The 22,375-nt window shown below is 39.1% G+C and overlaps 1 protein-coding gene across 12 annotated transcripts in view; it reads left to right on the plus strand.

The window, feature by feature from the left end:
- WDPCP (WD repeat containing planar cell polarity effector) overlaps positions 1–22,375 on the plus strand; it is a 149,225-nt gene that overhangs the window by 70,807 nt on the left and 56,043 nt on the right. For all 12 annotated transcript variants that reach the window (XR_010428902.1, XM_064647664.1, XM_064647663.1 and 9 more), the window contains 3 exons: positions 3,859–4,468; positions 8,510–8,698; positions 11,177–11,300. Coding sequence is in view for 11 of the 12 variants with exons in the window: in XM_064647664.1 (XP_064503734.1) it covers positions 3,859–4,468; positions 8,510–8,698; positions 11,177–11,300 (923 nt within the window). In the remaining variant the exon portion in view is untranslated. The remainder of the gene's footprint in view (positions 1–3,858; positions 4,469–8,509; positions 8,699–11,176; positions 11,301–22,375) is intronic.

Here is a 22,375-nt window from a genome sequence, read left to right on the forward strand (position 1 = left end):
CAAAGATTTCCACTGAGAAGAATGATACTGCCCGCACAAGCTAGTGCTATTATTTTTTTCAAACATAAAATGAAAGAGTTTTAACTAGCATGGTTCAGGGCCCTTATTTATAAAGATTAAGAGATTCCTTTACTTGGATACTTATGATTCCTGACTCTAGGATTTGAGAGCCTGGCATTGTAGCATCCCTCATCCTGCTGATGAGCTGATGCAGAGCCCAGATCAGTACTGCAAGGGAAAACAATATAGATGTGCAGTAGTGGTGCATGGCTGCCACATTAATAAGGGAAATATGTATAAATTACGTGAACAATATTTAAATGCATGTACTGTATTTTTGTAGCATTCACATCACAAAACTAAAAGGGACTTTTACATTTTTTTAAATTATTTATGTATTTCTTTTCCACGAAGTAATTGGTTTTACTTCATGCAAGGTATTTCCAGAAATCTTTCCTGGAAATCCAAGGCTAAGTGCTTAGCCCAAGATTTATGGAAAGTACTTAACACTGAAAGAACTATACACACTGCCATGTGATCTTACAGCTCGATGTTTTCAGATCCACTGCCATATCCCCTCCTCCACATATCTGACAGTTGTCCTACCCATTTCTGAGGAAACTCCTCCAGCTTTTGCTTCCCCATTCCCCAAGCAAATGATTTGTTAACTCTTTCAATGAAGTTCCAGAGAACTGCTGCTTACCAGGAAGGAATCCCACTGGATTCCTTTAAATGGACTGCTAAAGCACTATGTGCACTACATTTACTAGCATGTGGCTGCTTACCAGATAGAAGAACAGTTGGCAGAATACTATCTTCTTGGGGGAAAAAAAAAGTTTTATTAGACTTCTTATCTTTCAAAAGCATTATCTTAGCCTTATTAACATGTTTCTGTAGCTGTATGTCTCTCTGCTTTACTTTTCCAGTTAGCGGCATGAAGAATGAATAATAAAAGTAACTTCTGACAGAGAAACTCAAATCTTCCCTCTGAGATGAAAGAGAATATCCATTTTTTTCCTTCAGAATGCAAAGTGGCAGTTACATTCAGTAAAACTGGAAGCCAGAACAAAGAGGTCTCTCAGCTTGATACTCTTCCTGCAAGAGGCACATGAGGCCACTGATGCATGAGATCCAATCTAAGGAGAAATGTTTCTCTTGTTTTCAGCCAGAATATGAACAGGAGTGTCTAGAAAAGTTTCCTTTAAGCCTTATGTGTTTAAACATTATGCCAAAACTTATGTTTTGAAAGGCAGCAAATAGTCTTTCTCTCCTTGCAGGAACTTTTTCCTAGTTTAGAATTGTGTTATATACATCAACCAGCCCTACCCTAGACTTCATTTCAAGGATTTGCTCTCAAAATTATGTGAAGCTAGGAAGCTTCTCATCTCAAGACTCATTAGATTAGCCTTCCAAAATGCAAGATTTTACTTTCTTTTGAATTCAAAGTAGTGGTCATCATTTTGTCCTACTTTTACTCTAAGAAGGCAGAACAAAATTATGAAATTTGGGTGCAGTTTACTTGCCGACTCTCAAACGATCATATGGCAACGTTCATTTTTCTGTGACTGTTTCCATTGCTTTTTTCCATCAGTCACTCCTATGGAGTTGTGAAATCCATATTTCACATATTTTCTTCTCTATTGTCTTAACCTTCAAGGCCAGCCTATCTTCAGAATTGAATAGCGCTTTCATGCTTTCATCTCTCATAGGCTCAATTATTGTGTGGATCTCCATGACTTTCTTGTAGCTTGTGAGGAGATATCCAGAGAAAAACACTGGTTTGGGGTCAAAATATGTAGCTAAATAATGCAGTGCATTGAAACCTGCCACAGGAAGACAGAAATCTGAGTCCCACAGGGCCTCAAGGCTCATTTCACTGAAGTTATGGAAGCTTTGAAGACTTGCTTGGGCAAGACTTCTGTTTCACACATTTGAAAGGGAGCTACCCAGGTCTCTGTACATACTCTTAGGAAAAACTGCAGAACAAACAATACCACTTTGCTTTGTCTTTATTTGGGGTTAGAGAACTCTGTGGTCACAGTAATCCTTTGTCCATAATAACCTCTTTTAGGAGTTTCCTTACTATGCAATTTAACACCCTAATAAACACACTTCAGCAGCTCTAACATCTGCACAGTAGCCACTGCAACATTTTGTGGGCATAAAATGCCTAGTTGAGGAGGCTAAGTCATTGTTGAGGGAATGATTGAGGTGAGAAAATGTTTTTCAGACTATATAAATAATGTAATAATTTATTTCCTCTTTGATATACATTTTCATTGGTCACTACTCTGTTGAGATTGGTAGGCGAGGTTTTCACAGGTTGGATGAGTTGGTTTCTGTATTAGGTGCTTTTACATTAAATGGTTCTCTGCATGCTACTCATCTTAAAAGTAGCAAAGACTTTTGTATTAACTGTCAGCTGGTTTCCAGCCAGAGAACTGCAATAATCCTTTTTTTCTTTCTTTTGAATGAGAAACCCTTTTGCTGACAAAACAAGTAAAGTGTCAGAACAAAACATCCTAATCAGCCTGATCAGCGTCCCAAATAGCTTGTTTATAAACTTATCAGTTACTTCTGAAGTAATGGGTGGTATGCCAAAAAATCTAAATTTCTTTTTCTCTTTTGCAGGATGAAAGGCTAAATTATGTGTTCCATTGCTCTTGTGATCTATGGAAAACAAATTTAAATTGCTGTAACATTATGTGTGCATTTCTGTTTTCAACCTGAAATTTCCAGCTTTCCTTCCTCGTCCTCTCTCTGTCTTTTGATCACATTTTTTACCCCTTTCTGCGTAAAAGGTGCTTTCATACCACCTGAACTTAAGGGGCTTCCAAAAATTGTAGCAGGTCAGCAGCTTTAATCTGTAGTGTGAAGATTGCTGTGGGTATACCTGAGGGCGGGGTTCGGCTCAGGCTGACATCTTCCTTTCACTCTTTATTTCTGCATGAACAAACACCAGCAAGTTTCTGACTGACTTGCACTACTCTCATTATGCTAGACATGGGTTTTCTCTCCCTTTCAGAGAAATAGCTTTTCATAACCTCATTTGCATCTTATTTACAGCTGGTTTTTCTCCCACGGTTTCCCTGTTCATATCCTCTACACCACCTCTCGCTCAAACCCAAATATCATAGGACATGAATCTTCACTGTCTCCACTGTTGTCTCCCCCACTTTATGGTACTTCCCATGTTTCCACACTACAGATTCTTGCTCTTTGCCAGCTGGTGTCTTTTATCACATTACGCCTTTGTGTTCTTCTTCCAGTTCATTCAACTTTCAAGTACCCCATGATGATCCTCCCTTTTCTGCTATCACAAATTCATCTATTCTGCATCTAAAGCTATGTGGCACCAAAGAACATCTACCACCTACTCATTTGGCAATATACAGTAGATGTTGTTTAAACATGCCATTGTTTCTACCACTACAGTGTAGTATTTTCTGTTACCATGGCCCTGCATCTACACATGATGCTCAGAGTAATTATTATAGATTTTTTCAGTAATTTTGGGATTTCTCCCCCACCCCCCTTGTGAATAATCAGTTATTCTGATATTCTGCTCATTTTCCCTCTTGCTAACGTTGTTAAGACCATCCTCTCTTTTATCTTCTATTCTGCTAACCTATTATGTAGGTCTGGACAAACAAATACAATTCAAACTATATTACAGGGGTTTTTTAAATGAAATGAGTAAACCTTTTAGAAGTTAAAACAGTAGATTCTAAAGGATGCATATTTGTTTTACTTTCTGACCCACAAGAAAACGTATTTGCAGTCGCCTATTTTTAAATCATCAAAATAAGAATAAATTACTACAAATGCCTACCAAAACCTCTTGGATTTTTTTTTCAGGTTCTGAGTTTTGTCCGTACGGAATGGGATCCCCTCCATGCCAGCTTCAGCACTCACCAGCCTTACCAGGTGCACACAGTGGAGCACTCGGTGTCAGCAGCCAAGGAGCCCATGGCCGACAGCTGCGTCTACAAGTGCCTCAGGAACAAAATCCAGTGTGCAGCCATCACCAGGATACCGCTGCGATCCAGGGCCATCAGCTGCTGCAGGGATGTTACGGAAGACAAACTAGTCCTGGGCTGTGAAGACTCATCAATAATTCTGTATGAAGCCTACAACCAAGTAACTCTGTTAGCCCAGGCAGAACTGCTGCCTGCTGTGATGACCTACCACCCCGCCGGGGCCGTATTCGTGGTCGGCAGCTCTCAAGGGGAGCTGCAGCTTTTTGACACAGCACTGTCCCCTGTTAAAATTCAGCTCTTGGCACAAGACTATTCACCTGAGGCAACTTTGCAATGCAGTAAACACTTTGAGGTGCCTAGCAGCCTCATCCAGATCCAGTGGGCTGCCCCTCCAGTTGCGTGTGTCAGCCCTGACAGCACTGATATTCATGACCTTTTGTTGGTTAGATTTGACAAAGGACCCTTGGGAGTACTTCACTTTAAACTTGGTAAGTTCCTAAGCACATATGGTGAACCCTGAGCTCTCAAGGAAACGTCTGTACCCCACAAGGTTTTTGTAGTTTGAAGCATGCTAATTTTAGATATATGGGACCATAGCCTGAAAAGCAAATTGTTCCAACAATATCTGAAGATATGAACCAAGGAGTTCTTTATCTGTTTCACAATGACTTAATACCTTTTCATATGGGGTCAGACAGGATAGGACCCCAATCTGTTGTCAGGTCAGCATCCCATCATGTTCCCCGTTACTCTAATAAAGCAAAACAATTTATCATATGGAAAATTCCTTTAATCTGTAGTATATAACTTTAGGAATTGTATTCATTCTGTAGCAATAGCCCTAACAAGCTAAAATAATCCATATTTAATAATAGAATAGTAATTCTATTTCTTTCCCAAATTATTTTTTTTGTGTGTATGATGTATATTTGTCCCAGTACTCTGTTATTCTGGCTTCAGTATATGAAGTTGCATCTTTTCTTTCCTTGAAGACTTTTCACAGAAGAACAAAGTTCTTCATAACCTTCAGAGAAGTTTGGTCTCTCAACTTATTTGCAAGGACTTGTGAATAAAAGGATTAATAATACTAATTTTAGAATTTATATAGCACTTCTCATTTTAGGTGTAAGGAGACTCTGAAAGAGTAAACCCACAACTATCTTCTTCTTATAAGCAGAATAACAAGAAGTAGAAAAAGAAAGCTAAAGGGCTTTCCAAGAGTTACACAGTGAGTCAGTGGCTGAACTAAGAATAAAACCCCTGCAGTGGCTCATCAGTGAGAACTGTATTCTTTTCATTCAAGTCAGGCAAGTTACAGTGGTGTAAATCCAATGTGAGGGCTAAAAAAAACAATCATTCCTAAACTCTCTGACTCCCAAGGCAGTGTTTCAGCAGGGCAGAGAGCCATCCTGGAAAATTTCACCATTTTGCCCATTGTCCAAGAAAACAAGATTGCCTCTATAGATCTTCATGGGTGTTTTTAATGATTCTTTTGTATAAAGCTACTGAGATTAGAAACAAGCCTTTTTTAAAAAGAAAAACAAACAAACCCAAAAAAACCCCCCAAAATAGCAACCTAGTTGACAGTAAGATCTGAAAATCTACTTTATTTCTTTACTTAATGAGACACACATGTGCTTTTGTGTGGGATAACCTGACTAAAAGTACCACAGACCTAAGAATTTGAAAGACTGAATTAATAAAACTTAACCAAGCATGGCACTGCAAAAAGGTAAATTAATATAATGAGATGTTTGCAACAAAAAAATGTTGACTTCTAGCTGTGTAGTTTTAAAAGAGCTGATCAGGATTATTGCTGTTGTCCAAAAAACTATTAAAAAACCTGTTTGCAGGTTATCATTTATTTTGAGATAATTAGCTGCATTAAGTTCAATGACAGGTTTAATAGTTGCAGAGTAGCCTAGAACACTAATTATAGCAGCTATTTGATGTTTTTGTGCATGTTGGCCATTTGAAAAAAACAAACCCTCTAAATTATCTGAGTCCTGATTTTGGCTGGGATGGAGTTGAGCAGGAGGCACTCTACCCACCTCTACCTTGCTTTTCTTCAGTCCTCCCTTGTGAGGTTTTCTCACAACAGCTTTCCAGAAAGCACAGCTTTCCCCTTGCTATCTTTAGCACATTTATGTTCTTACCAACGCAAGCAGGCTCTCAGTACAGGGATTTAGAGGCCTTTCCTGCTAATTGCCAGCTTGTAAACTTAATTGGACTGTCTCCCTGGGCACCGTTCCTAAATCAATTAGGCAGTGAGTTGGCTGTCACCTCCTTTTCCCAAGCAGGTTGCCTGGAAGCGCACCACCCAGGAGAAGTCAAGCATCCAAATGGGAAGATGTTGACCTCTACAGCTGAAAGTTATCACATTTTAAAATTCATTCTGTATAATTACTGTAAAATCTCTTCTAGGAAGAAGGCAAGGCTCTCTCCCTCCTTCCCTCCCTCCCTCTTTGTAGTCCACTGTGCAAGAATGTGCTGTTCTCTGTTTCATCCTGGTTTTCAGCTTCACACTTCTGCTTAGTTTGCCACACTACCAAAGTAACTGTGTTGCTTAGCGAGCCCTTCTTCACAGCCTCAGCAATTTTTAGGTCTCTGCTGTTTAAGAAATAATGCAAATATAAGTTATACAGAAAATACAGGGGTCCATGACAGCAAGACCTAGACAGGCATTCAGGAGTGAAATAAAATCCATAATTAACACATGGCTTGGAATGGTTTCCCACAGAAGTCCGTTAAGAAACTATGTCAATGAGAATAAGCAAATATGTTTTTAACTTCCAGCTATATTATGATTTTGGACAAGTTCTCTGAATTCTCCATTGTGCTGTCTATCCAGGAAAAGATTCATATTAAATATACCCTCAAACATTAATGGCAGATGTCTTTGGTGTCTAATGCCAAACTCATTTCCAAAAGTATTGCAGCTTCTTGTCATTGATGTCAGCCTAGATCCTGGATAAGGCCAAATGTGGTACTCATGCCAGTGGTTCAGCATTGCTGGCCTCAAAAGGCATTTAAAACATAATATTATATTTAATTAACATGAAAATAAGTATTTTCACATTCACTTAGTTGTTAATGTGAAGATTGCCCAGCTTCTGTAATACTTTAAAAACACTAAACATTTAGGAAGAATAAAGTCTGCCATAACTATTAGATATTGACAGGTTAAACGTGGCTATTACACATTGTAATGTCCACAGGCTTTAATACATGCAAATACATTAGAAAACCATGTCTTTTCTTTAATGATGCTAAAAAAATTAAGTATTTCTCTGTTACAAAATATAAATATGCCCCCCAAAGCATCAGATCTGTATATGCAAGTTCTTAGCAGGTTACTTCTCCTTAAGATATAGTCAGATGTTTTTCTTCACTTTTTGTTTTCCTCAATTCTTATTTTGCATCACAAACAGTATTCACAACAACATTTATGAAAGTTGTGTGAGGTATGTTTTATATATATCAGGTCTGCTTTTCTCTGTTATCAGACTTCGTTTTCCTCAGCAAGTTGTATGGCTTTAATATCAATATTGAAATTAAGCTTGTTCCCTTTCTCATCAGAACATTTTCCTTAAAATTAGTTTTTACAAACAAGATCAGAATATAAATTGGGAAAATAAAAAAAAAAAACATTATGTTTTCATTTAAAGAGAAGGAAAAAATAAATTTATTCTGGTGTCTTTCTAATATTTGGAGGAGTAGTGATAAAGAATACTCTATCAGAGTGAGCAAGACTTGCTAAAATGCCATGTGTGGCCTATGTTACATGATCATTTGGCTAGTCAGAGACAATAAATAACATTACTTTCTGCAGCATTTCAGACATCTTTTCTGCTCAGAATCTGAGCTCTGCAAGTCAAGAAGCATTCTTCTGGCAAACTTGTTCTTGGTTTCGTGTACAACTGTAATTCAAAGGTCTCTAGGTGTTGATAACTTCATGACATCCCCTCACAGTAAAAATGCTTCACTTAGAGAATATTACCAAGCTAGAGGTAGGTTCCAGAGCCGTCGCAGTGTGGAGACTGATTGAGTAACAGTTACTTTGAAGTTGGAGCTGCTGTACACTTGTATACGCAGGTACGTTTGTGTGACACAATTGCTGGGGTTTAGTGTTCTTCAGCAGTATTTCCCTACAGAAAGGAGATGCTGTGAAATTTAATTTATTACCTACCATACAGTAGTGATAAACTGTGAATAAACTTTTCCTACCATGTCTAAAACAAACTTCATTACGTGATGTTGTCACCAGTGAGTTTTGGCTACATTCGCTCGACCTCCATGTGTAAAGTTAACTGATGATTTTTCTCTACTGTCCAAAACATGCTCGGCCTAAATATACCAAGATATGAAGGAGCTACCTCGTGTAAAAATTTAATACTGAAACCTGTCAACTTAATTTTAAACAGTGGCAATTATTTTTAACTGTGCTGAAAAGTAGTCAGCTACTGTTTTACATACTCTATATCAAAGTATAAACCCACTATCTTTGGTTTTAATATTTCCTGTTAAAGGTGTGATCACAAGAGGACAACTGGGCCTTGTGGAAATTATCCACCAGTACATTCGTTATGATGAGATACATGAGGCAATTAATGTCCTGAACACCATGAACTGGAACACAATGGGTCATCAGTGCTATATCTGCTTGAGTGCCATTTGCAACCACCTTCTTAAACAAAAGCTTACACCAGACAGGGAAGGTAAGAGACTGCTTATATTTCTAATGTATTTTTGTGGTCTCTTTGTAATTCTTATGTGGATTATGACAATATATTTATTGACCATATAAAGAAGACAATAGTGAGTATCCGGACAGCCAGATTATGGTGCTTCATAATCACATATCATATGTAGACAAGTCATTTCAATAAAATCTGGGCTAATGTGTTAACTACATTTTAGTTTGTATCAATAGTGATACTAAAATAATGCATATTTTAATATACATATGCTATAGGCATTAATATATAGCATTAGCATATATATGCTGTAATTTTACTGCATTCTATAAATGTAGCTTATGTTACAGACAAACAGTACTGGATTGAATTGTTTGCTATATATACATGCTGAGACACCAACTTAAGGAGGGATGTTTTTCTGCAACAGGGACAAGAGATTTTAGTATGTTTTTCAAGGTGCTTTTGAAGGGTCATTCTTTCATTACAAGATACAAAGTCTTTGAATACACTATCCTCTGCTGCCTCCTTTAGGATTAAAGCACTTGTCCTCACTGTAATCTGGCCCCCTGCAGTAGTAGCTGGGGTCCCTCACAAGAAATTATGAATTTTAGGTTTACCCCCATCTCTGCTGAGGCCTGTTGTGATGCCTTCCTCTTGATTTGCTGTCTATCTTGAAACTCAATAGACTTCAAGATTTGATGTGCCTTGATTTAGTGAAGGTGTTATCCTCCAGTCTAGCAGGCAGACAGCTGGACACCAGGCATCTTTTGTAGCAAGAAAGAATACTTAGGATTCTGGCATGTTTGATGATAGAAAAACTCCAAGGTGTCCTACATCGCTGCCAAGCCATCAGCTATCCCATTTTGTGGGATATGATTTAGAAAATCTCTGCATTGCAAACATGACATGTTGATTCTAAATAAAACATGCTTTGAAAAGGACTTGTGAGAAGGGCTGAGCGTGAAACTCTTCTAAAAATATGTACATTATAAACAGATGTTTGTGTGTTTCCCCCCAAGCAGCTCCCTAACACTGTTTACAGCAGAAAGAATTTTATTCCATCCAGGAGTTATTCAATCTGAATCTAACAAATTTGGCATGGTAATTTGTTTTCTTTTTTATTAGCAAAACCCAGTGGGGCCTTTTATTTATAGTGATGGGGCAGTTATCTCTGAGATCTTTATCCTGCCTTCAACATCAAGCTGGGCTATCTGATGAATCTGTAACTGTGATAGTGGTTACTCATATTCCATGTTGGTTGAAATGTTTCAGAAGTACAAAACATGCTGTCAAGAAAACAGCAATGGCAAGAGAGTATGTCTTGTTTTTCTGTTTTAATCTAAATTGACTGCTGCTTTGAAAGAAAATACCTTTAAAGTTCGACTTATCTTACTATCTAGATTTAGGATAACACAAAACTAGTTTACTAACAGTTTGCCTGTGTTACTAACACAGTACTACTAGCTGATTTATTGCTATCAAGCTAATAAAGTAAAATATAACTATGCTCGGAAGAAAAAAAACATTATTACAAAATACAGAAATGCCTAGTTCAAACAAACATTAATAACAGCAAATCAATGAGATTTTATTTGCCTAATGAGACAATACGTTATATTTTCCTTTTAAAGCAATGTTAGTATATAGCAAATAAATATATAGTAAATTCTCCCTATTCTGCCTAGAAGGCCTTGTATTATGTTGTTAACTCTCAAGCAAAATTCACATAGCATAAATATTATTGATCATTAAATTTCCTTTCAGCTAAGCATGTGGGACACAGAAGTGTACTGTGTATTTACTTGCATTATTTATAATTTTGTATTAAAAAATTGTAGGAAAATGCCTAAGAGCTTGAGCTGTGGAGTATATCAGTCAGAAAATATTTAAAGCAGAGAGAACTTGTGTAACAAAAGGGTTTTATTTTATTGATTACAAGGGAGGTTATCCTGTTTCTCACCACTACATGCTGTCAAACCTCTAGGGTTTTTAGACCCTTTTATCTAAAATTTTTAAAGAACCGTGGGTTGAAGGAGGTTCCTTTAGACCTCAAGGCCATCACAAGGAGGGTTTTGTTACCTGCTGACCTAACACAATAATCCCTGAAAAACCAAACTCCCTTGTTGTTTGCCTAAGAGGACAAAGATGATTTGAGCTAATTGAGAGTTCATCTCTACTGGACAATCTTGTTCAGACTGTATTACTCTTATGAGTCACTTTTAGTTGTAGGCTGCTGGTGAGAACTTGATGTGTTATAGACTTCATTGTCCTTTTGATAGCTTTTATTGCTCAAAGTCCTTGTCAGCTCTGCCTCAAAGTGAAAGTTTATATGCACATTTGTGTTTGTACAATCTGTCATATTTTAATTTCATCTGTCCTACAACAACATCACGTTTCATCAGTGTTTGAGGAGTTTGACTGACTGCAAACATGAGCAACCTGTTGTAATTGAAACTAATTCACTTGCTTCATTGCTGCTGTGTTTGAACTCCACAGCACAGCTTGAGGCAAGCCTTGGAACCTTTTATGCACCAACAAGACCCCTCTTGGATACAACTGTGCTGGAGTACAGGGACCCAATCAGCAGATACGCAAGAAGGTTCTTCCACCACCTGCTCAGGTGAATGACAGTTTCAACTTCTATCAGCTTAAAATTAATTGCATATTTCAATAACTGCCTACTTTAATGTGGTTAACATTTTCCAAGAGGACCACCCCTGACAAAAATGCATTCATTGTTAATGTTTGTTTAACTTGCACTTTGGTCCCTTCAAATAGAGTATTTCAGATAAAGTGCTATTCAGAGCTCTTCTGTCATCAGTACACTTAAAATGAATCACCCTTTCCCTTTTAGCTTGATAGAGAAAAGAAAACATGCTTATGAGAGAGTGATACTCAATAACTACTTTTAGATTAGCTATTGAAAGAGCTTACAAACTTGGAGAAAACCTTGCTAGAACACAAAAGAATGCTGCATGATCCAAGACATTCCTATCTCTGCACCACTGAAATCTGAGCATTTTGTTATTCTTACCTTTAAAGTTCTCATATATAAATTCATGTCCCAGTAATTTTCAGTGAATTTTCAGTGACATTCCTGTAAGAGCAGAAAATGAAACGTTGAATTTGTCTGTAAATTATATAAAATCATGGAATGGTTTGGGTTGGAAAGGACCTTAAAGATCATGTAGTTCAACCCCCTCACTACCGTGGACAGGGACACCTTCCACTAGACCAGGTTGCTCAATGGCCCATCCAGCCTGGTCCTGAACAGTGCCGAGGTTAGGACATCCACAGCTTCTTTGGGCAACCTGTTCCAAGTGCCTCACCAACCTCACAGTAAAGAATTTCTTCCTTATATCTAACCTAAATTTCCCCTCTTTCAAGTTGTACCCATTATTCCTTGTCCTATCACTACAGTTCCTGACAGAAAGTCCCTCTCTGTCTTCCCTGTAGACACCCTTCGGATACTGGAAGGTTGCTATAAGGTCTCCACACAACCTTCTCTTCTCCGGGCTGAACAGCCTCAACTTTCTCAATCTGTCTTCTTAAGGGAGCTGCTCTTACCTTAGATAATACCAAATTCAGCTAGAATTTATAGTGCATTGGTTTATTGTTTTATTTTTCCTTCAAAATAAGTCAATAGCTTGAATTTCAATCAGTTGTCGATATGCAGCAGTTTAACCTGTTCAGTTGTTCAACAACAACTATAGCTGAAACATTCCCTCTGATAATTATCCAGTGGATGAAAATAAGGATGAATCACCTTCTGAAAGACACAATGTTTGTAACACCTTGTTGAGGAGTATAGATAGGCATAGTGAAAAGACGTACAGTGAACCCTTTTTTAGTGATTCATTCAGATTGTATACATTGTCTGCATAGGCTAAGCTAGGAACTGCAAGTTACTTTGACAGTACAGTGTGCTTTTTTTCAAATCTTAAAGAAAAATATTTTATATTGTCTTCTGCACTTTGAGTCTGAAGAGGATCATCTTACTGGTAAACAGAACCATTCCAGTGGGGAAATTATTCCAAATAGATGAATGCTCCAATATTTGCATAACATGCACCAGCCTTTCACTGGAGTTTTTCTAATACACGGGGCCACAACAGTGGGCACAAACTCTGCTGTTGCCTTTCTCCTAGAAACCAGCAGGGAAGATCTGTTGCGGCAATGGCCAACTTGTGGTGGCTGTGGGCCAGTTGCCTGCGGAGGACAGATGCAGAAAGAATGCCTTGGAGATTGCTGAGAGGTGTAACTACAGTGCTCTTACATCTGCAAGAGAAAGGTGTATTCCCTCTGACTCAGGGTTTGCTTCCAAGTGCTAGCAGGCATGCAGAGGCATGGGGCCCCAGCTAGGCTGCCAGCCCTTGGGGCTGCTGAGTGCAGCTGAAACACTGACTCAACCTTCCTAAAACAAGAACCTTCACTGTCAGAATGCTGCCTGGACAGCGTGAGGCACAGGCAGGAGGTGTGCAGAAGAGTATTTTACCTCCACCATAAAGCAGCGCTTGAAAAATCTACAGTTGTGGCAATTTTGAGAAAAATGTGTGCTATTTTGCTGTTTTCCTGTTGTCAAAGGGATTTGTATTCAGCTGAATCAAAGTGATAGGATCGTGTGATTGCTGCAGAACAGATGGTAATGCTTAAAGCTTATCTCAGAAGACATAATCTAAGTACAAAATTAAATGTTCAAATACGGGAGATTTATCTGATAGAAAGCAAAGAAATGATGTTCAGAGCTGATCATTATTGCATTAAAGTGGCTGTGCCTTAATTGGTGTTTATTTCCTTTTAGATGTTTTCTTCAGTGACTAGAATGATTTGAATGTAGGCTAAGCAGAGAAAACTATAGATTTGTTGAGGAATGGCAAACCATGGTTCTGGGTGAGTGAATGCCATCCAGGCATGATGCAATGTCTAGGAGGATCATAGGGAGGCACAGTGCTCACTAATTCAGGCACATGGAAGTTGCAGCTGCTGCTATTACATCTGTCAGTGAGAGGCCAGCAAGACAAACCACTTCTGCCAGACTGCATTTAGAGTTGTAGGTTCAGAACAGGAGGAAAAGTGAGAAGACAATTATTTTCTTGCCCTTTTGGGTCAGCGTGTTAAGCCCCTGAGGACATTGAAAATGGAAAGTTCCTCCCACTACCTGTTTGTCAGAGACAGTGGCTGTTTCAGGGAGTCAGGAAGCCCACATTTTAAGTCAGTTATATGCTCTCTGTCTCAATCCTTGTCATTCCAAAATGTTGGAAGTCAAGGAGACAAGGCAGAAGGCCAGCTTGACTGTGCAGGGATCTTCTTTTGGAGATAAGGCAAAAAAGGAAGGTGTATGCCCAGTGGAAGCAAGGTCAGGTGACATGAAAGAAATACAGAGATGCTGCTCACCACTGTAGAGAGAAAATATGTGTGGCTAAAGCTCAGTTGGAGTTGAAGCTGGACAGAACTGGGGAGGACAATAAAAAGAGTTTTTTTAAATACATTAATGGCAAAAGACAGTGCAGAAATAACATCAGCCTGTTACAGGGTGAGGATGGTCGCCTCACAAACAGGGACATAGACAAGGCAGAGATGTTTAGTGCATTCTTTATCTCTGTCTTCAACACTGATGATGAACTAGGGGGGGTCCCAGTGCCCTGAGCTGGAAGACCATTCCAGTGAGAATTATAAACTCCAAGTTGAACCTGAAGTTGTGTTGCACCTGCTGATTGAGGTGGTTCCCAACAAATCTATGGGGCCTGATGGGATTCATCTGAGAATATTCAAAGATCTGGCTGATGTCATTATGAGGCCTCTCTCAGGTTTTGAACTGTCTTGGAAATCCAGAGAGGTCCCAGTTGACTGGAAGCTGGCTAACATTGTCCCAGTTTTCAAGAAGGGCAAGAAGGATGACCCTGGAAACTACAGGCCTGTCAGTCTCACTTCAGTGACTGGAAAATTATGGAGAAGATTATTCTGGAAGGTAGTGACAAACACCTGAAGGACAGCACAGTCAATAGTCACAGCCAGCACAGCTTCATGAGGGGAAAGTTCTGCTTGTCAAACTGATTTTCTTTTAAGACAAGGTAACCCACCTGCTTGATCCAAGGAAGACAGTTGATATAATCTTTTTGGATTTCAGTAAAGCTTTAAAGCTTTTGATACCATTTCTCACATTCCTCAAGGGAGGTAATTGTCCCACTCTGCTCTGCATGAGTGTGGCCTCACCTCGAATATTGTGTGCAGTTTCGGTCACCACAGTATAAGAAAGATATTAAGCTATTAGAGAGTGTCCAAAGGAGGGCAACAAAGATGGTGAAGGGCCTCGAGGGGAAGCCTTATAAGAGCATCTGAGGTCACCTGGTCTGTTCAGCCTGGAGAAGAAGAGACTGAGGAGAGACCTCATTGCAGTTACAACTTCCTCACGAGAGGAAGCGGAGGGGCAGGCACTGATCTCTTCTCTCTGGTGACCAGTGACAGGACCCAAAGGAATGGCCTGAAGTTTTGTTAGGGGAAGTTTAGGTTGGATATTAGGAAAAGGTTTTTCACCCAGAGGCTGGTTGGGCACTGGAACAGGCTCCCCAGGGAAGTGGTCACAACACCAAGGCTGACAGAGATCAGAAAGCGTTTGGACAGGGTATGATTCTTGAAGCTGTCCTGTGCAGGGCCAGGAGTTGGACTTCGATGATCCTAGTGTATCCTTTCCAATTCAGGATATTCTATGGTTCTACGATATGATTTATTCACTTATTTACCCTTATTCATTTAGCACTGAGTGCATGCAGGCTTATTACAAATAGCTAATGAATCTCTTCAGAGTGGATTTTTTTGTTACAACAGATGTGTTTGCATGACCAAACAAGAAGACTTGAATGCAGAAGCCCTGTAAACTGCCAATGCCAACTTGATGCAGCACTAAGGGAACATTTTGTTACTCCCATATGAGCATGAGGAAACAAAAGCAAAGTGATCACTTTGTACCCTATTGCAGCAAGAAGTAGAAGACACATAGTGCTTCCTAAATTATGTGCGGTAAAATTATGGCCGATATTCAAAAACTATTTCTTGGCATGGAGTAAGGCCTTCTGCAATTCATTTGGGCTTCAGAGAAAGCAAGCAGCAAATGCACAGAAGTTAAATCTGGTGGATAAGGAACGAAGGAGAGAAACTCAGAGGTTTGGTAGGAAGAGTGAGGGAAGGAAGTGGGGTTATGAGCATGAGTAGAAGAGAAGGCATTGGGGATGAAGGCCTAAAGGCAGGCATGGCGATGTACAGTGTCCTTCAAAGAGAGCAGAGTGGGAATACAGAGCAAAATAGGGGAAGACAGCTTAGGATATGTGTGGTGGGCTATAGAAGAGACCAGACACATGAGGGATGGACAGGGAAGGGTGGAGTCTTGCATACAAGATTAAAACATTAAAACACTTAAATATTTCTAGATCTAAATCTGAAAAATGTTCATATAAACAAAAGTCTTCACCCCCCTCTCCAGCTTTCCTTTGAATGCCCCACCAATCTGCCTTAAGCCTTTTCTAGAAGGACCCACTCTGGAGAGAGAAGTATTAGTTCATTCTACATGCTGAGACAATCTTTGACCTGCCTGCTGAGTCTGCCAAAAAGGTGCCAGTTATTGTTGTACTTTTAAAGATGTGAGTGTCTGTATTTACTAGAATTGAGAAATACGGTTACCTGTTCAGAAAGGCTATCCTCACCTAGCCATGTGCCAGTGATTTTAATCGCTGCTGTAGGCTGGAAGGTTGTACATCCAGTTGCAAATGACTGGAGACGTGCATTTTCACATTATCACTGAGATTATAGGCTAGCTATTTTCCTACTATGAGTGAGATAAGTTTCTAGAAAACGGTGGATGCAGAAGTGGTAGGTTCCCTCTTTAGGTATCAGGCACTTTAGAAAGAAGATGCTCCATCCAGCCTGCGATGGGCAAAGGAACACTGACAGCATGACTGAAACAGATCACAATTAGGAGGAGGGAAAATGCTTTGCAATATGTTCGACACAGCCACGGTTTTTTGTATGCGTCATTACAAAAGCTAAGTTCTTATATTTGCAAACCATGCAGCATCTGCAGCTTCCCCTAAAATAGAAGCTTAGAGCTTTGCAGGTATAGGCCCTGAATGTAGAATGTGGAATGCCTCCAAAAACAGGCGTTCAGGATACAAAATTAAAATTAAAGGCCTCTTAATTATATGCCGGGGATCCATTACAACAGTATTTACGGAATGGATAATTATTTTCACTCTAAATTCTTATCTATAATTAAAAAATACAGGAACTGAATTACAAGAACAGAAATGTATCTTAGGTGTTCCTTGCCACTTCAGTAGCACTCTGGTATTTTATTATGATGTCACTGCTTATAATAATATAACGCATTATATCATTATGTAAGATGTTGAGCAGAGATGGATTTATTGGGAAGCCTTGGGGAGCTGTAACCTCCTTGCCTCCACCCTTTTGCTACGTGTATTTGTGTGATGGGGGAGTGGCTGTACAACCTCCTGCCTCTGTCTAACAGCCTCATCTATCCATGTACGAAACATGGAATGGGATGGAATAATTTTTCACTCGTTAACTGTGGCATCGCTGACTCATGGCTTTGCTTCACTCTGATCAAGCATTCGTAAATTGTACTTGTCATATTTTCTAATGCATGAAATTATCTTGTTTGTTTGACGCACACGCAGAGGCACAAACACATGCCTGCTCTGTTTTGTTCCATTTTTTGAGTGAGAAAGCAGGGCTAGAAAGTAAAGTTTGCAGCGCAGGAGTTGCAGAATTAAGATGCAACCACAGCTCTGTGGTTCTACTGTGGCCTTTCCTCCTTTCTAATTCTGTTTTTACGTTTGTGAATACTCAGGTTAAGAATTAGGGTTTTTTTCCTACATGGAGAAATACTAAGAGTCAAAACCAATTGGACCTTTCCATCTGATAATTTCATTATGATAATGTGATTTGTTTTTTTTCCCATAGTACAAACATATTTGCCTGCAAACCAAAGCTCTGTTGTAAATAGTAACATAGTGCTTTTGCTTATTTCAAGAGCAAAGTGCAGCTCTGATCACATTCGATGGTAGAATTTTGGATGGATTCATGAAAGGTTTTCCTTTGTGTGGATCCAAAAATGAGAACCTTCACCATGTTTTTACTGTTACTGTTTCTTCTCCTTCACAAATCTTCTCAGAAGTGTTGTACTCTTCCCAGTGTTCGGTGTTAGATGCTACTAGTTAAATGCAAAAAATTAGCTACATGTTGTGCAGAACTTTCATAAAGTGATATGACTTTACACACAGGACTTGATGGAGCTTCTTTGTAAATAAACACTCTTAAAGGAGATGAGAAAGTAGGTGTTCATTAGCATCAGGGAAGACCTGCTTTCAGCCAGTACTGGTTTTTATCAATCACTTCACTATTCAAGAGTTATGAAGTGCATTGCTATACTACAAGACATGATGCCTTGACACAGTCGGTTATCATTTAAGTCCAAGACAGCCTTTGAAAAGCTAAAATAAAGCTCTTCTGCCCTGCAGGTACATCACTAATGCAGTACTAACTACCCCTTGGTAAGCAGGTTCCTGTGTCACTGCACTGCAATCTGCAAAGTAGACATTCACTGTGAGTATATCCATCCTAAACAGGACCCTAAATCAAAGGTGAAAAAGATGCCTCAGCTCCATAGGAATAGTTCCCAATCCCGTCTGCTGCCATCTGTATGGAACTGAGAGACAGAGTGAGCAAAGAGCTTTTATGATCCTTTTTAAGAGCACCCTAGAAGTAGAATCTATAATTATATTGGTACATAGTGTGTCACGAAATATGTATAAACATTAATGATGACATGGTTGAGGACTAAGAATGTCTTTTATATTCATAAGGTAACCTATTAGGCATTAAATTATGCCTTCAGATAAAATGACCACTGATGTCAGTCAGGTTCTCTATGGTGGCCACATGAACAGAATTCATCTCTATGGGAGTAAGTTCAGTAGCAGCATTTTGACTAAAGTAGCACCTTCTGGAGAGGACTTTGAAGAGTCATTTTTTATTATCTTTTGAAAATGATCAAAACCAAAGGTTTTCATATTACCATGGGACTGATAAATGAGAATTTATATTGCTGTGATGGACAGCAATCACATGAAAAGATTCCCCTGGTCATGCTTCTTGACCTGTTTTAGAAACAAGAAATAAAGGCACCTATTTAATGCAACTAGGTTATTTTTGCAGTTAAAGAGGTTAAATATCTCAGTAGAAGTTTAGAATGTCCTATGTAGTTAATGATTTTTTTTTTTCTTAAACCAGCTCCAACACAGTTTTCAATTTCAGGCAGATACTTTGATGCTACAGGAATAGCTCTAGGATTTAATTCTCTAGTGATGATTACAATGTAAGAAATATTGAGAAAAATATTGGGGTGGGGGGATAACAAATGATATGACATAATTGCTTGAGAACAAAATTCCATGAAGATAAACCACAAGAAATACCTGTCAGAGATTTGCTCCTCAACCTAATGAGAGAGATTGCTTGGAGCATGGGAATAATGGCCCCTTCCATACCCTTGGAGCAGTCCCAGAGCTGCTTTATAGCAGTGTCATTTTGCACAGCCACCAGCAGATGCTGTGTGGTGGCCCAGAGTGCCAGAAGTCCTCCAGTTCTGTTACGTCCCCACCCATGGGACTGCACTAGAAAAAAGGAACACGGAGTAGCTGTGCTGGGCTGATGTAGTTTGTGCCAAACCTATTCCCGTGTGCTGGTTAATCTGACTTTGATATTGCTACTTTCAGAAGCTGAGCCCACATCGAGACCACTGTTGTGTTGTGTTGTGTAACTGATAATCTGCCCTCATAAGGTGGCTTTTTCCTGCTGTACCAGCTGTGCAGTTTCCCTGAAACCTTACAGGCTTTGGACATACATTGAGAGCAGAAACAATGCAAATATACCATATTCATGGACAGAAAAAAATCAAGAATTAGTTCTTAACAACATATCACCCTTGAGCAGCTGCTGTAAATCAGCCTCAGCCTTTGCAGGTTATCAGTTACTCCCTCCCCATCAAGTCCACCTAGTCACTAATAGTATCTCCTTTTGGAATGACACTCAAAAATCTCTAATTTGAGGTCCTGGCTGAGAACTGAATTTAAGATTTATTTTTTTCCTTGAAGTCTTTCCAAACTATTTCATGTCACACCTCTTTACCAAGATACTTCTTCTCCATTCATCTTCAGAGTCCTCCTGAGCCCCACCCTGAGCCTTCCCTTTACTGTATATGGATCATCTGGCAACATTCTGTTTTGAACTCAGCTCATCAGATCAGACTTTTCTCCCACTCTCTCAGACTTTTTTTTCTGACTTTTCTCCCAGTTCCATCCAGTGCCCTCCAGGAATTGCTAACTGAATAGTCAGGCAGCCCTAGGCTTTCTGTCTTCAAATGCAGATCTGCCTTTTATGGTTCTTCAGAACCAAAGAGCCTGCCAAGGAAAGAACACCATAAGGAAAATTTAGAACAAAAATCAGCAATAGTCAATTGTCCAATAACTGGATGTAGTGTCTTGGGGGTGCACTTCACCTCTCATGACTTAATAATATAGAATTTATATGTCTCACATGCTCATCTAGTCTTGCTCTGTAGTTAGTATAAAGACATGGGCACCCAAAGGTTGAGTAATCCCATCGAAGGGAGATCTCTAAGATAAGCGTGAAGAATCAAACGTCAGTGCCTATCCCTATCAATTAACTATAAAAGAAGCCTCCCTAATTAGCTTAAATTAGCCATGTAAAGGTGAGCTGTTTGAAGATAAATGGAATGATTTGCACTGTAAATGTCTAGCTCCTGTATCACATTATGACTGGCCAGTTAACAGAAAAATCTTAGATGCCCAGATGGTTTCTGTAATGGAAGGAGAGAGGCACAAAGACAAGCAAAATATATATAAAGAAAGGTTTACAAAAAGCAGATAGGCATGCCAATCTCTTTAAAAATCTCCTTTTGACCAACTGGCCAAGATAGGAAAGAATGGAGATGTTTCTTAGTTTACACTGGTAAGTACTGAAGTATCAGTAAGAGAGATTATACTAGAGATAGATAAACAGTATTATATGACCAGGACTAGGTAAAATTAATTCAAAATTTCTAGAGGTAGTCAAGCATAAAACATCTGAAATACACACTGTGGTGTATAACCTCTTATTTAGAATGACCTTAGCACCTCAGGACAGGAACATGGAAAATATTAAGTCAGTTTTCAAAACATCCTGGAGAGACCTTGAAGAACTATAGCCCTGTAAGTCCAGACTCTGTACTGGTGAAATTAGTAGAAACTATATTTTAAAAATAATGTGAACATACAGACAAATAACGTTGTACTGGGGGAGAGTCAGCAGGCAAGTCATGTCTTAAAACTCAGAATTCTTTGATGTCGGCAATCATGTCAGTAATAGATATCCAGCTGCTACTGATGAAAGTTTGACCATTGAAGACCTTTTTGGAAGGTCTCCCACCAAAATGTCTTAAAGAAGCTAAGCTGCCACAGGATAAGAGGAAAGCTTCCCTTTCATAGATAAGTAATTCATTAAAAGGTAAGAAACGGAGTAAGAGTAAATGGTCAGTCGTCATGGAGGTCACCAATGGAAATTATAAGCATAGCAGATCTATACTTATAAGTAGCCTGGCAAAGGAGCACATAGTGAGGTGCTAGCATTTGCTAATGTTACTAAATTATTAACACCAGTGAAGATACGACCTGCTGTGAAGAACAGCAAAAGGGCTTTGCAGGATTCAGTGACATAGTGTCAAAATTGAAGATGAAATTAAATATAAGTAAATTCAAAGTGAAGCACATGGTGTGTGTGACTCCAAACTTCATGTATAAAATGATACAGTCTGAGCTCAATATTATTCTGGAAGAAGAATTTTGGTCTTAGAACTCTACAACTATAAAATACTCAGTTCATTGCTCAGCAGAAGTACAAAAAGCAAATTGCCTGCTAGGAATTCTTAGAAAAGGACTAGACAACAAAACAGTGAACTTCAGTTCACCTGAATTTTGTGTGTAGTTTTGGCGTCCCATAATCTGTAAAAGGATATAGTAGAACTCAAAAAGGTTTAGGAAGGGCAGCCAGGATGATTAAAGGCATGAAACAGTTTTAGTGAAAGGAATGACTAAATAGACTAGAACTCCTCAACCTAAAGAAGAGGCAGCTGAGATAGAGATCTATTAAATTGTGAGTGTTAGGGAGAGAGGAGCTCAGCAAATGACTGCTCATTGCTGCTTCTAATACAAAAACTAGAGGTCATCAAGCAAAGCTAACAAGTGGCAGTTTCAAAATACAGTGATTCTTCGCGTAACATGTAATTAAAATATGAACCTCCTTACCACAGGATGTTGTGGATGATAAAATTGTATGTGAGTTCAAAGGCAAGGTTCAGAGAAGAGAAATTCACTGAGGAACGCCAGCCTAGAAACCACCTCTGGCTCAGCAAATCCCTGAATCACGAATTGTTGGAGACTAGGAGGCTACTTAGGGAAGTATCACCATATGTTTGCCCTGTTCTTATATTCCCTCCTTGGTGCCCAGCTGATGGCAAGGGATTAGGTCAGGTGTACCTTTGTTCTGAGCAAAATGGCTCTTTTACGTTCTGTGTTCTTGGACACGATGCTGTGCAGAAAAAGCATGTCATACTCAGTTGTT

Source organism: Pseudopipra pipra, chromosome 3 (assembly GCF_036250125.1).
Source record: "Pseudopipra pipra isolate bDixPip1 chromosome 3, bDixPip1.hap1, whole genome shotgun sequence".
NCBI classification, from domain to species: Eukaryota; Metazoa; Chordata; class Aves; order Passeriformes; family Pipridae; genus Pseudopipra; species Pseudopipra pipra.